Here is a 13,013-nt window from a genome sequence, read left to right as displayed (position 1 = left end):
ACCGCAGGCCGCCCCGGCTCGGCGGACCCCGGCGGGGCGCTGCCCACCCCGGAGGACGGCGCGGACCGGCCTCCCTGCGTCCCGGGGCCGAGGCGGGGTGTCCTGGGGGCGGGCGCCACTGGCGGGCGCTCAGCTCCGGCCGCGGTCCCCGCGTCCCGGCTTCTCATACGGTTCCCACCCGCGGAGCGCTGCGTCCCACTCGGCTCCCGGGTGCCGGGGCCCGCCGCGTCTGGTGTCGCACGCTGTGCACATGGTCACTGCGTGTTCCCGGTCTGCAGAGCAGCACCCGCCTTTCCAGCTGACGGCGGAGCCACCCGGGCCAGCGCCCGTAGACCCGGTCCACCTTCTGGGCTCAGCGCCCGTGGGCCGGCCCACCTTCTGGGCTCAGCGCCCGTGGGCCGGCCCACCTTCCGGGCTCAGCGCCCGTGGACTCGGTCCACCTTATGGGCTCAGCGCCCGTGGACCGGTCCACCTTCCGGGCCAGCGCCCGTAGACCCGGTCCACCTTCCGGGCTCAGCGCCCGTAGACCCGGTCCACCTTCCGGGCTAGTGCCCGTGGACACGGTGCACCCTCCGGGCTCAGCGCCGGGCCCGGCGTGTTCTGCTCGGACGTGGAACCCATTCGCTGATGCCGGCTTCTCCGTTCCGTTCTCGCTCCCTCCGAGGCATCGGCAAGAGCCTCTCCCGTCCATGGTCACCCTCCGGGTCCTTCACTGGCAGCCACGCGAAAGGCATGGATTGGAGAGAGAGCTGCTCCGCAGAGCACTGTCCTGACGGTGTGCGGTGTCCTGGCTGTCCCGTCGCCGCTGCCGCAGTGTCCCAGCGTGTCCGCGGCATGGGAGGCAGCGAATGTTCCCTCCAGGGAGATGCGGAGCCCCGAAGGACACAGAGAGACCCCGTGCGCCGGCAGGCCCCCAGGCCTCCTCTCCCGGCTGGTGTTCCTCTTGCGGACGGTGGCAGTGAGATTTCTGGGGAAAGTGGGATGTCATGCAGTGATGCTTGGGCTCTTCTTGCTCTGTGTCTCTGAGGTGACAGTTGTTCCAGCCTTTTCTCTGCCCGGCCTTTCTGGGTGGGCGCCTGCTCGCAGCTGCACTCTGCTGTTTGATGAGGCCTGATGTCCTTTGCCAAGGCGTGTCCATCGGCAGCGCACCTGCATGTACTTTTCTTATTTTGTATTTTATTTCTTTATTTTTTATTCAAGTTCATCGATGTAGGGATATTTCAGTAAATGATACTGTGTTCACTCATTTTCCAGACCAAGAACCTGAGAATCATTCTTCACTGTCCTGGTGCTTTGGGGCTGTGTGCTTGGCTCTCTCTTCACCATCTTCCTGAGTTACTTCATCTCTAGCCTTGTGACTTTATAGATCAGCTAAATGCCGATAACTCCTAGATTTTTATCCCCAGCTCAGAGATGTCAGTTCTGTTGCTTACCGAACATCTACACCCAGGAATGAAAACGAACACACCAAGAGCAGACCTCCTGATTTGCTGCTCCTCCCAATGGGTCATTGTAAATGTACCCATCAGCAGCCCAGGAGTGATCCTTGATTTGTGCCCTTATCCCCGATGACCCATCCGCAAGTCTCATCGGCACTTCCTTTAAAAGACACTTCTCATCTTCCCTGCTGCCACTGTAACCTCTCATTTGGATGACTACTGTAACCAAATGAGACTACTACTGTAACCTCTCAGCTTATCTCTCCATTGCCATCCCCCCTCCCCCGTTTACAGTGGAATTCCCACTCAACAATCAAAAGTGATTTTGATAACTGTGAATCATACTGTAGATTATATAGTGTCAGTCCCCTGCTCAAAGCCTTCCTCTGGCTTTCTGTGGCACAGTTGGAATAAAATCCAAACTCCTTTACCACAGCTCTAAAACCCTGTGTAATCTGGCCTCTGCCTGCCTCAGACCTCGTGGCCTAGTGCCTGCCCCTTGCTCCCTCTACTCCGGTAACATGGTTCTTGTCTTCTGTGCCCACCACGGTCCTCCCTGCCCTCAGTCCTTGTCACTCGCTGTTCCTTCTCTCTGAACACTGGCCAGTTCCATTCAGGTGTCATTTCAGAGTGGCCTTCCCCGATCCTCCTGTGTAGAATTACTTTGTAATCACAGGTTGTGATAGATGCTATTAAGATATTAAATGAGATAATGGGAGGGAGATATGGTCCAGGGGCAGCTGCATTAGCCAGTAGGGGAGGTTTGGATGGCAGAAAGCAGCCAGTGATTGGAAAGGTGTCTGGGATGGAACAGGAAGTCCAGAGGCCCCTGTGTGGGAGTGAGCCTGCGTTTGGAAGGACGGGAAGGAGGCTGGATCAGTAGGAGGAAAGGAGGCGGTGGGATTAGTAAGGATGAAGGGAGAAGCAGGCAGGGGCCTGGTCCTTTAGAACCTTCCAGACCAGGGTAAGGAGTTGGCTTTTATTTTTAAGTGCAGTGGGAAAACCATTGGAAGGTCTAAAACAGGGAAATAACACCATTGAATTCATGTTTTAAAAACATGTTTAGCTGCCTGATTGGGGGTAGCACAATGGATAGAGCGTAGACCTGGAATGCTGAGGTCCCAGATTCGAAACCCCGAGATCACTGGCTTGTGCGTAGGCTTAGCAGTTTCAGTGCAGGGTCGCTGGCTTGAGCCCAAGGTCGCTGGCTTGAGCAGGGGGTCACTGGCTTAGATGGAGCCCCACATTCAAGGCACCTATGAGAAACAATCAACGGAGAACAAAAAGTTGAGGCTTCTCATCTCGCTCCCTTCCTGTCTCTCTCACAAAACAAAAAAGCCGCCCCAAAATGTTTTACCTATCCTCTTCTTAAAACCTTCCCAGCGTTTTGTCTCATTGCCTTCTGTACAAAATCCAGCCTCCGTAGTTCACCCTTTGGCCTTGTCTGCACTCCCCAGCTCCACCTCCAGTTACTGCCCCTCTTCAGCCACCTGGAGTCTCCTTGAGATTCTGGAGCAGCCTGTGTTTATTCCTGAGCCTTGGTTTCTTTCCTCCGTGGGGCTCGCCTTTCTCCCTTCCCTTGTTTTCCCTGCCTCGCCTCTTAGGGACCCTGCCTTTTTTTTTTTTTTTTTTTTTCATTTTTCTGAAGCTGGAAACAGGGAGAGACAGTCAGACAGACTCCCGCATGCGCCCGACCGGGATCCACCCGGCGTGCCCACCATGGGGCGACGCTCTGCCCACCAGGGGGCGATGCTCTGCCCATCATGGGCATTGCCATGTTGCGACCAGAGCCACTCTAGCGCCTGAGGCAGAGGCCACAGAGCCATCCCCAGCGCCCGGGCCATCTTTGCTCCAATGGAGCCTTGGCTGCGGGAGGGGAAGAGAGAGACAGAGAGGAAAGTGCAGCGGAGGGGTGGAGAAGCAAATGGGCGCTTCTCCTGTGTGCCCTGGCCAGGAATCGAACCTGGGTCCTCCGCACGCTAGGCCGACGCTCTACCACTGAGCCAACCGGCCAGGGCGACCCTGCTTTTTTATCTCCTCCTCCAGGGTGCCTTGACTGCTTGGCCCTTCTCAGGACTGAGTGGCCCTCTTGTGCTCTGTGTTGGCACCATGCTGCGTTCAAACGATTTGCCCTTTAATTTACAAATTGTTCTGGGGCAGACGATGCACAGTATCCTCCCGGTTATCTGGTATTGAATGCGTCCTCCGTAGGAGGTAGGTGCTCGAGTGTCTGCTGCTTATGTCAGAGCACTTAAGTGTCCACTCAAATAGTACAGTGTATATAAGCACACACACACTGTCCCCTGTCCCCCAAGTGGAACTGCTGTGTCTGCCCGTGCTCCTGTCTGGCCTCGCCCGCGTGCACGCAGGGTCTCGGCCCAGCAGTGCTCCTGGCACAGACAGAACTTTGCGTTCTGCCCTTTTGGCTTCCCGTCCTGCCGTGAGCGTTTTTTCTGTGTTGTTAGGTGGTCATCATCTTTCTCATACGAATTGTTGCACACTGTTCCAAAGAGTACATAAATAACAATAATTATCACCCTAATGTAAGTCACTGAAGTGGTTCCCTATTCCAGTGGTCCCCAACCCCCGGGCCGCGGACCAGTACCGGTCTGTGGGCCATTTGGTACCGGTCCACAGAGAAAGAATATATAACTTACGTTATTTCCGTTTTACTTATATTTAAGTCTGAACGATGTTTTATTTTTAAAAAATGACCAGATTCCCTCTGTTACATCCGTCTAAGACTCACTCTTGACGCTTGTCTCAGTCACGTGATACATTTATCCATCCCACCCTAAAGGCTGGTCCGTGAAAATATTTCCTGACATTAAACCGGTCCGTGGCCCAAAAAAGGTTGGGAACCACTGCCCTATTCCCCCTGTTACAAATGATGCAGTGCATGTTTTATGGAAACAGCGTCTTGCTTCGTCTGAGTTCCTTCCTCAGGTCCCTTCCTGGGGTGAGATAGCTATGTCAAAGGGCACGAATGGGTTAATAATTCCTGCCCACGAGCTCAGTGGCACAGCTTCCCTGGTCTTCTGAGAGGGGTGGGGGGGTGGGGGGGTGGGAAGAGAGTGCACCAGGTATGTCCCTGTGTCTGTTGGTGTCACTGGGGGGGGGACTGACCCCCAGGCTGATCAGCTTTGAGGACTGGCTGTGACCACAGCACAGGAGCTGCTGAGCAGGAGTCAACCCTACAGAGCAGGACTGGCTTCAGTGGGGCTTTGCTGCTCCCCCAGTCTGCCCCTTGAGTGTGTCACCCTGGGTCGGGTTGTAACCCAGGGTGATCTGAAGCTGACCACAGGTGCACTGGCTCTGGGGCCTTCTGGGAAGTACAAGGTCAGCCACCACCTGTGCCCTGCCTGGGGCACCTGGCATGAGCTACAGAGCACTGTGCAGATGGCTGTTACCTGTGCTGGGCATGGAGGTGCCCGGGAGGGGCCAATGAACCAACACTGGCTGTGGCTCCTGCCAGGCTTGGGGCCACTTAGCAAGAGGTCTGGGGCACACAGAGGCCAGATGCTGCTTATTTGAGATTTTAGGAAAGTGCAAAGCAGGAGCCAACACAGGCCATTTGTATGGAAAAGTCACTGGTAACGGCTTGGGTGGGCCAGCAGGTTGGGTGGGGAGGGGTCTCAGGGTCCAGCTGGGTGGCGTGAACAGTGAGAGCCAGGATGATGGGGACTCAGGTGTGGTGTCCACCTGCTGGCTCTGAGGGAAGGGAGGTGTCTCAGTGAAGGAACAGTGACCTCTGCCAGCACTTCTGTGTGAGAGAAAACTTCCCCCCTTGATGTTGACAGTCCAGTTCCTCCCCGTGTGCCCCTGGTGCCCTTCAAGCTGCTGCCCCAGCGCTGGAGCCCAGAGGGAGGGAGTCTGAGGAAGTCCGTGTGGGCCCTTTAAGAGGAACGCCTGGGACTCCAGCAGCTCCGTCTCCCTCAGCCACAGCCCCTGCTGGTTTTACAGCCAGAAGTTATGGGACTTCTCTTCCCGGCTCTGGGGGCCTGGACTGGGGCTGGGACCCCTTGCCCTTCAGGAGTGGACCTTCATACCTGAGACATCCCTCCTGATTTTAAACCACCACATGCAGGGTGGGACCAGCCCATCCCTTGTCCCCGCCCCTCCTACCAGTCTTGATGTGGCTTCCTGAACTCCCTAGACTTCCCTTCAGCCAGATCTCAGGCGGTTCTGAATGACGGCTGCTCTTTCAGCTGTGACTTTGCTGTGGGTGTGGGAGGAGGTGAGGGCCGTGTTCACCTGCACTGCCCTCATGTTTACCATGTTGGCCTGGATGTCTAACCTTCGGTGTTTTCATGATGATGAGCCTTGGAGTGGGCTTCTTTGGGTTCATCATGTTTGGGACTCTTCTGTGCTTCCTGGACTTGCGTGTCTGTTTCCTTCACTAGGTTAGGGATGTTTTCTGTCATTATTTTTTCCCGTAGATTTTCAATATTTGGTTCTGTAGTAGTGACCAATAGTACAGTCTCTATGAATGTCCATCTCCTCATCTGCAAATTAAGGTCAATATTTCAATCTTAATGCTTGTAAAAAATGAAATAATACGGACAGTAGTTTTTAGCCTTGTTTGGTAGGTATTAGTATTACATGATGATAACCTGTAGCTTTAGGCTAGGTATTTCTTGAGGTCTGTAACTGTAATTTGACAGCCTTTTGGACGTCCCACCTAGTTGTTTCCTTGAGACCTTAAGCTCAGTATTTCTCTGGCTGGTTTTGTTTCTCTCCCCAGACGGGGCTTCCTCCTGTGTCGACTGTGGTGTGGGATCTCAGCCCACCTCGGGGAGAGGGCATGGTTGAGTGTGCAGTCTCCCCCCACTAGTCTGTCTCTTTCAGATTCCCAGCAGAAGCTCCTGACGTTGCGCCTGGTGCCTCACAGGTGCTCGGTAAATGTTTGTTGATCATATGAATGAGTAATCCTATGTGATGGAACGCAGACTTCCTACTCTGCTCTTATATTCTGTTCTATGGTGGTTTACACCAAATCATGGAGTTTAAGTTAAATTCATTTAGGATTCTAGGATACCATTTTTTTATTTAACTATTATATCATCTCTTTATTATTTTTCCTTGATTGATCCTAAAATACAATATATGTATTTTTTCACATTTTTTAAGTTTTTGTGATAACTTTAAACATACAAAATAAGACAAAATGGTACATTGATTTTCCATGTAGTCACCACCCAATAATTAATCAATTTATGGGCCTTTTCCTTTCAACTCATTACTTTGAAGCAAATTACAACATCATTTTATCAATAAATAATAGTAATTATCTCTGAAGGGTACTTTTTTATTTTAAGTGAGAGAAGGGGAGAGAGACAGACTCCTGCCTGCGACCTGACCGGGGTTCCACCCAGCACCCCTCTTTTGGGCCAGTGCTCGAATTAACTGAGCTATGTTTAGTACCTGAGGTTGATGCTGGGACCAATGAGCCATCCTCAGCAACCGCTTAGGCCGTGCTTGAACCAATCCAGCCACTGGCTGCGGGAGGGGGAGAGAGAGAAGGGGGAGAAGGAGGGGAGGAGAAGCAGAGGGTCGCTTCTCCTGTGTGCCCCGACCGGGAATCACACCCGGGACATGCGCACACCAGGCCAATGCTCTATCCACTGAGCCAACCGACCAGGGCCAAGAAAGACTTCTTAAACACACCACAATACCATATCACACCTTAAAGTAATAATCTCTTAACATCGGATATCCAGTCTCTGTTCTAATTTTCCCAGTGGTCTTATATTGCGGGCTAACAGTTTTCATTCTGAATCAGATTCAGCGTAGGTTTATACGTTGTAAGTGGTTGATACCGCTCGCTTGTCTTAGTTGTAGGTCTCCTGCTCTCTTTCCCTTGGAATTTATTTGTTGAAAAAACTGTGTTCTGTCGATTTTTAACAGTGTAGGTCAGCTCCACTCAATAGAAATATAATGCATATGTGAAATTTGGATGTTCCGGTTGCCACATTGTACAAAGGAAAAGGAAATAGGTGAAATTAATTTTTAATTATATATTTAACTCAGATATTTCAATATGTAATTAACATAAAGTTATTGAGATGTTGTGATTTTTTTTTGTATTTTTCTGAAGTTGGAAACGGGGAGGCAGTCAGACAGACTCCTGCATGCACCCGACCGGGATCCACCCGGCACGCCCACCAGGGGGCGATGCTCTGCCCATCTGAGCTGTTGCTCTATTTGGACCAGAGCCATTCTAGCGCCTGAGGCTGAGGCCATGGAGCCGTCCTCAGTGCCCAGGCCATCTTTGCTCCAATGGAGCCTCGGCTGCGGGAGGGGAAGAGAGAGACAGAGAGGAAGGAGAGGGGGAGGGGTGGAGAAGCAGATGGACTCTTCTCCTGTGTGCCCTGGCCAGGAATCGAACCGGGGACTCCTGCACACCAGGCCGACGCTCTACCATTGAGCCAACCAGCCAGGGCCAGATGTTGTGATATTTTTTGTACCAACTATTCAAAATCCAATGTATATTTTATATGTAGAGTCCGTCTGAGTTTAGGCTCAGCAGATTTCAAGTGCTCGGTACCTACTGCGTGTGGCTGCTATCACCACGGCTGCTGTCACCACGGCGGCTGGCCACCGTGCTGGCCTGGGCAGTGTAGGCTTTGCAGATTGGATGCTGTGGTGAAATACAGCGGGTCCTATTTTCCTCGTAAATTGGTGGTAACATGTATTTAGTTTTTCCTTTAAATAGAAGAATATTGTGAATGTCAGTGTTAAAATTATACACATTTAGCCTGACCTGTGGTGGTGCAGTGGATAAAGCGTCAACCTGGAAACGCTGAGGTTGCCGGTTCAAAACCCTGGGCTTACCTGGTCAAGGCACATATGGGAGTGGATGCTTCCTGCTCCTCCCCCACCTCCCCTCTCTATGAATAAATAAAATCTTAAAAAAAATTATACACATTTGATAAGTTGAGCATTTGAGAATGTCTTACGAATGAAACTGCGACTCCCTTCAGAGGTGCGGACCTGTCTGTCTGTGTTTCAGCGCCGGTCCAGAGGAGTACAGCTCCGTTGTGCAGAAGCCGCGGCAGATCCTCTGTCAGTTTATCGACCGAATCCTCACAGATGTGAATGTTGGTGAGTAGTTATTATGTCTCATATTAGAAGTCAAGTTGTTTTCCTTTCCGGTCTGGTGGGATAGCTCAGTTGGTTAGAGCATCAGACTGAAGTGCAGAGGTTGCTGGTTTGACCCCCGGTCAGGGCACATACAGGAGCAGAACAACGTTCCTGTCTCTCTAAAATCAAGAAAATAAGCATTAAAATGAGTGAATGAATGAATGAATTGGTTCTTTTCCATATAGACAACATTCTGCAAGCAGTTTTCTCCATTTAGTTTTCTAAAATTAGTATTTACGATGGTTACTATTTTCAAGCAAGTTACTTACAGTATAATTTGTTACATAATGTGAATTAGGCTTTTAAGTAAGTCTTTTCCTACTTGTTACCTAGATTTTCCTGCTGCTTACTATGACTTCTTTGGTAAAAAATATTATTATGGATTAAAAAACATACTTGGCCAGTTCCAAAGATGTGGCTGTGTTTTAGTTAGGTCTTGTGACGGTGGTTGAAAAAGAGCAAATGCCGTAAGAAACTGGTGACTCTGTGTGTGAGTTGAGGAGTCGACCCCTGTCTGTGTTTCCTGTCCGCGGCAGTCCAGAAGACAGGTGACAGGCGCGATGGTGTCGCCTGTGTCACAGGTGTCAGCGCTGCAGTGGAGGGCAGGCCCTCAGCGAGGGCTTATACACTCGATTCCAAATGTGGCACAGATTTTATGACTGGTGATAGTTACTCACCTTTCTCTTTCCAACCAGTACAAGTACGCGTCTCTGAAAAGCACAGAGGACTGAGAAGGCTTGCAGGGTGTGCTCCTCCTGTGAGCCCCCCAGCCCCTCCCCGGGTGCCCTCTGACCCCTCGTCATTTAGGGGGCGGCAGCCTCGCTGCGCCTTCCCCTCACCGTTTCCTCGACTGGGGACGAGGCAGTTGACTTACTGTATTGTCATCACGATGTGTTTGTCTGCCTCCCCGTCAAGGGACCGTTTGTGCTCAGACCTGAGCACAGGGCCGGGCGTGTTGTCGGCCACGGGACATGTTTGGTGAGGGGATGCGTAACCGATGAGTGAGCACGATTACTCAGCATCTGAAATGAGAAGGGGGGTGGCGGTGAGCCCCACCGACCTAGCACGAGCACTGTTCAAAGTCTAGGTCCTTAACGGAGCACCGCTGACTTGTCCCAGCTCTGCAGTGAGCCTTGCATTTTTAGTTGCTCTAGAACTCGTCAAGAAAACGGACTCTCAGCCAACCTCGGTGATGCTGCTCGATTTCATCCAGCATATCATGAAGTCCTCCCCACTGATGTTTGTAAACGTGAGTGGGGGCTGTGGGCAGACGGAGGCCAAAGGCAGCTGTATCGGTGAGTCCTGGTGTGTGGGCATTCATGCAGTCTGTCTTGTGACACCTGCCTCCTCTCTGGAACAGAACACGTACACAGACATATTTTAGCTGTACTTGCTATAAATTGAAGGAGCAAAAAGGTAGTGGTTACTTTTAGGCATCCTAGTTGTTTTCTTCTGTTACGAGCTAGATACCCACAATGCAACAAACTTTATCAAAGTTGCTTGTTTGCCATGGAATACCTTAGCTGTTTTCTTTTTTCTGGTTTTGGTAATCTCTTTCTCTAGGTTAGGCATTAACAAAAATGGCCCACAGGCAGGCTGCCTGCTTTAATTTTTATTTATTTATTTATTTGTATTTTTCTGAAGTGAGAAGTGGGGGGCAGAGAGACAGACTCCCGCATGTGCCTGACCGGGATCCACCTGGCATGCCCACCAGGGGGCGATGCTCTGCCCATCTGGGGCATTGCTCTGCTGCAACCAGAGCCATTCTAGCACCTGAGGCAGAGGCCACAGAGCCATCCTCAGTGCCCGGGCCAACTTTGCTCCAATGGAGCCTTGGCTGCGGGAGGGGAAGAGAGAGACAGAGAGGAAAGAGAGGGGGAGGGGTGGAGAAGCAGATTGGCGCTTCTCCTGTGTGCTCTGGCTCGGAACTGAACCCGGGACCTTCCACACGCCAGGCTGACACTCTACCACTGAGCCAACTGGCCAGGGCCTGCCTGTTTTTATAACTATTTATGGTAACACAGCCACACTCATTTATTTACTTATAATTGAAACTACTGAGAAGACAACATTGAGTAGTTCACATGGAGACCACATAGTCCTTGGACCTATCTGGCCCTTTAAGAATGAGTTTGCTGGGGTTATTTTATGGAGGGGGTTTGTTTGTTTGTTTGTTTGTTTTTGCTTAACCCCTTCACCTTTTTAGCCAAGCCTCACAACCACAACACAAACGAACAGATAAACTCATAGACACAGACGTAGTGTGGGGATGTGACCAGAGGGAGAGCGTGGGGACGGAGGAGAGGGTGAAGGGATGAGTGGTGATGGAGGAGAGAGTGAAGGGATGAGTGGTGAAGGAGGAGAGAGGGAAGGGATGAGTGGTGATGGAGGGAGACGTGGCTGGGGCTGGTGAACGCACGGTGCAGCACACAGACGGTGTGTTACAGAACTGTCCTCCTGAATCCTGCATAGTTCTATTAATCAGTGTCACCCTAATCAACTCAATAGAAAAGGAAGAAACAAGAAGGAGTGTTCTCACACTGTCCTAGATGTGGAAGTTTTTTTTCTAGACTTACTCCTTAGTTTTCCCACTACTAGCTCTTTTTTTGGCTTCCTCCTAAAGAGATGTGAAGCAAACATCTTTTTTTATGAACAATGCACAGAATATTAAAAACATTTTTTGCTTGAATTTCAAGATTCAACTTTGATAGCATATCCTCCAAAAAATCCTGGCTGCCTGGCTTCGGACTGGCTTTGTCGCTCCTTTGTAATGCTTTGTTAATACACACTGTTCTGCATTTCTCCTGTCATTGTGGTTTTTACATTGTATTATAAATACTGGTTTTTCTATATTCTTTTTACCGTGTTTTTAAACAATAGATGGTGACCCGTTATGGGTTCTGAAGATGAACTAGAACAGACTAGAAAGTTTCATAATACACTACATAGAATGAGAATAAATACTGTTCCATGAAACTTGTTTCATCCATTCAAATAAATATGCCTAAATGTGTTTGGTCATGACATAAAAATGTGTATCTTAGCTTTAGTCAAAAAGTTCCATAAACTGTATTACAGGGTCTGAGGGGACGGGACTCTGACTGACGTGTTCTTGTGCACTTGGGACGAAGTCGCCGCTCTGTCAGTAGTTGTTGAAGGAAGGGGTGATCGTGCCTCAGCTCTCAACTGAGCGTGTATTTAGCCTCAGGCACTGTGCTGAAGATTCCACATACAGTGTCTCACATGACCCTCACAGTCACCGTAAAGTACGGTGTCCTCATTCCCCTGTCACAGGTGAAGCCAGAGGTTTGGAGAACGAGGGAGTGGAAAGCCAGCACCTTGTCTGTTGGACTGCACAGTCAGTGTTCTGAATTACCCTCTTTTCCTTGTAGGGGGGGTTAGACTCCAGTTCGTAACGTTTGTACTTCAAATTATCAAGCACTTAGCAAACTAATGAGTGTTTCTGGTGTACTTGTTTTGTCTCTCTTGAAGACTTCAGCAACTGGATCATAAGAAGGCTCTTGAGAATCACGGCCAGCCCCTCCTGTCACATGCTGCACGAGAAAATCTGTGACGTCATCTGCTCGCTGTTATTTCTTTTTAAAAGCAAGAGTCCGGCTCTTTTTGGTGTCCTGACAAGGGAGTTGTTGCATCTGTTTGAAGACTTGGTGCGCCTGCACAGCAGCCACGCGGTGGGGCGCCCGGTGGAATGGCCCGTGGTCCTCGGCCGGTTTTCGAGTGGGTTGGACGAGCACGTGGGGTACCTGCAGCCCGCGCCTTTGCAGTTCCCGGGCGTGCAGAATTTAGAACTCACCGCAGTCGCCTTGCTGACGGTTCTGACTCGCACCGTCGCGCTTCTGTTTGTCAGGAGGCAGCAGCTCCTGCTCTGGCAGGTGAGCTGTGTTCTGCTGCAGCACGGCGGCCCGACAACGCAGCCCCTGGTGCTCAGCCTGCTGACCGAGCTCTTTGAGCTCGGGGGGCTTCCTGCACAAGCAGCCGGCCCGTTCTTCAGCTCGTTTCTGGAATTGCTCAGACACCTGGCGGAGCTGGAGGCTGACCGGCTGGCACTGTACGAAGAGCCACTGTCCAGGCTGATCCGGACGCTGTTCCCCGTGCGAGCAGAGGCCCGCGGGCACATTGAGCCCGTCTACTTGAGCATGCTGCTGGAGAGCCTCCGCGGAGTGTTCCAGGCCGGCGTGCTCACCCGCCTGCGCTCCGATCTGCTGCGGGAGGCGCTGTGCCACGTGCTGCGGTATTTCCTCACGTGCGTGCCGGCCGGGTACGAGTCCGCTCTGCCCGTCAGGCGGGGCCACGTGAGGGCCATCTGCAGAGCCCTCGTGGACGTGCTGGGGCTTCAGGCAGATGCACAGGTAGGTCACTGTGACCGTTACCTGTTCAGTATGTGTTTTTTTCATAATGTGCATATGCATA

The 13,013-nt window shown here is 51.4% G+C and overlaps 1 protein-coding gene across 2 annotated transcripts in view; it reads left to right on the top strand.

The window, feature by feature from the left end:
* ATR (ATR serine/threonine kinase) overlaps nucleotides 1–13,013 on the top strand; it is a 122,398-nt gene that overhangs the window by 469 nt on the left and 108,916 nt on the right. For both annotated transcript variants that reach the window (XM_066241020.1, XM_066241018.1), the window contains exons 2-4: nucleotides 8,452–8,543; nucleotides 9,728–9,877; nucleotides 12,075–12,952. In XM_066241020.1, the coding sequence (XP_066097117.1) occupies nucleotides 8,452–8,543; nucleotides 9,728–9,877; nucleotides 12,075–12,952 (1,120 nt within the window). The remainder of the gene's footprint in view (nucleotides 1–8,451; nucleotides 8,544–9,727; nucleotides 9,878–12,074; nucleotides 12,953–13,013) is intronic.

The sequence above is a fragment of the Saccopteryx bilineata genome, chromosome 8 (genome assembly GCF_036850765.1).
Source record: "Saccopteryx bilineata isolate mSacBil1 chromosome 8, mSacBil1_pri_phased_curated, whole genome shotgun sequence".
Lineage (NCBI taxonomy): Eukaryota > Metazoa > Chordata > Mammalia > Chiroptera > Emballonuridae > Saccopteryx > Saccopteryx bilineata.
The sequence above is the reverse complement of the archived record's forward strand: the minus strand, read 5'-3'. Positions and strand labels throughout refer to the sequence as shown.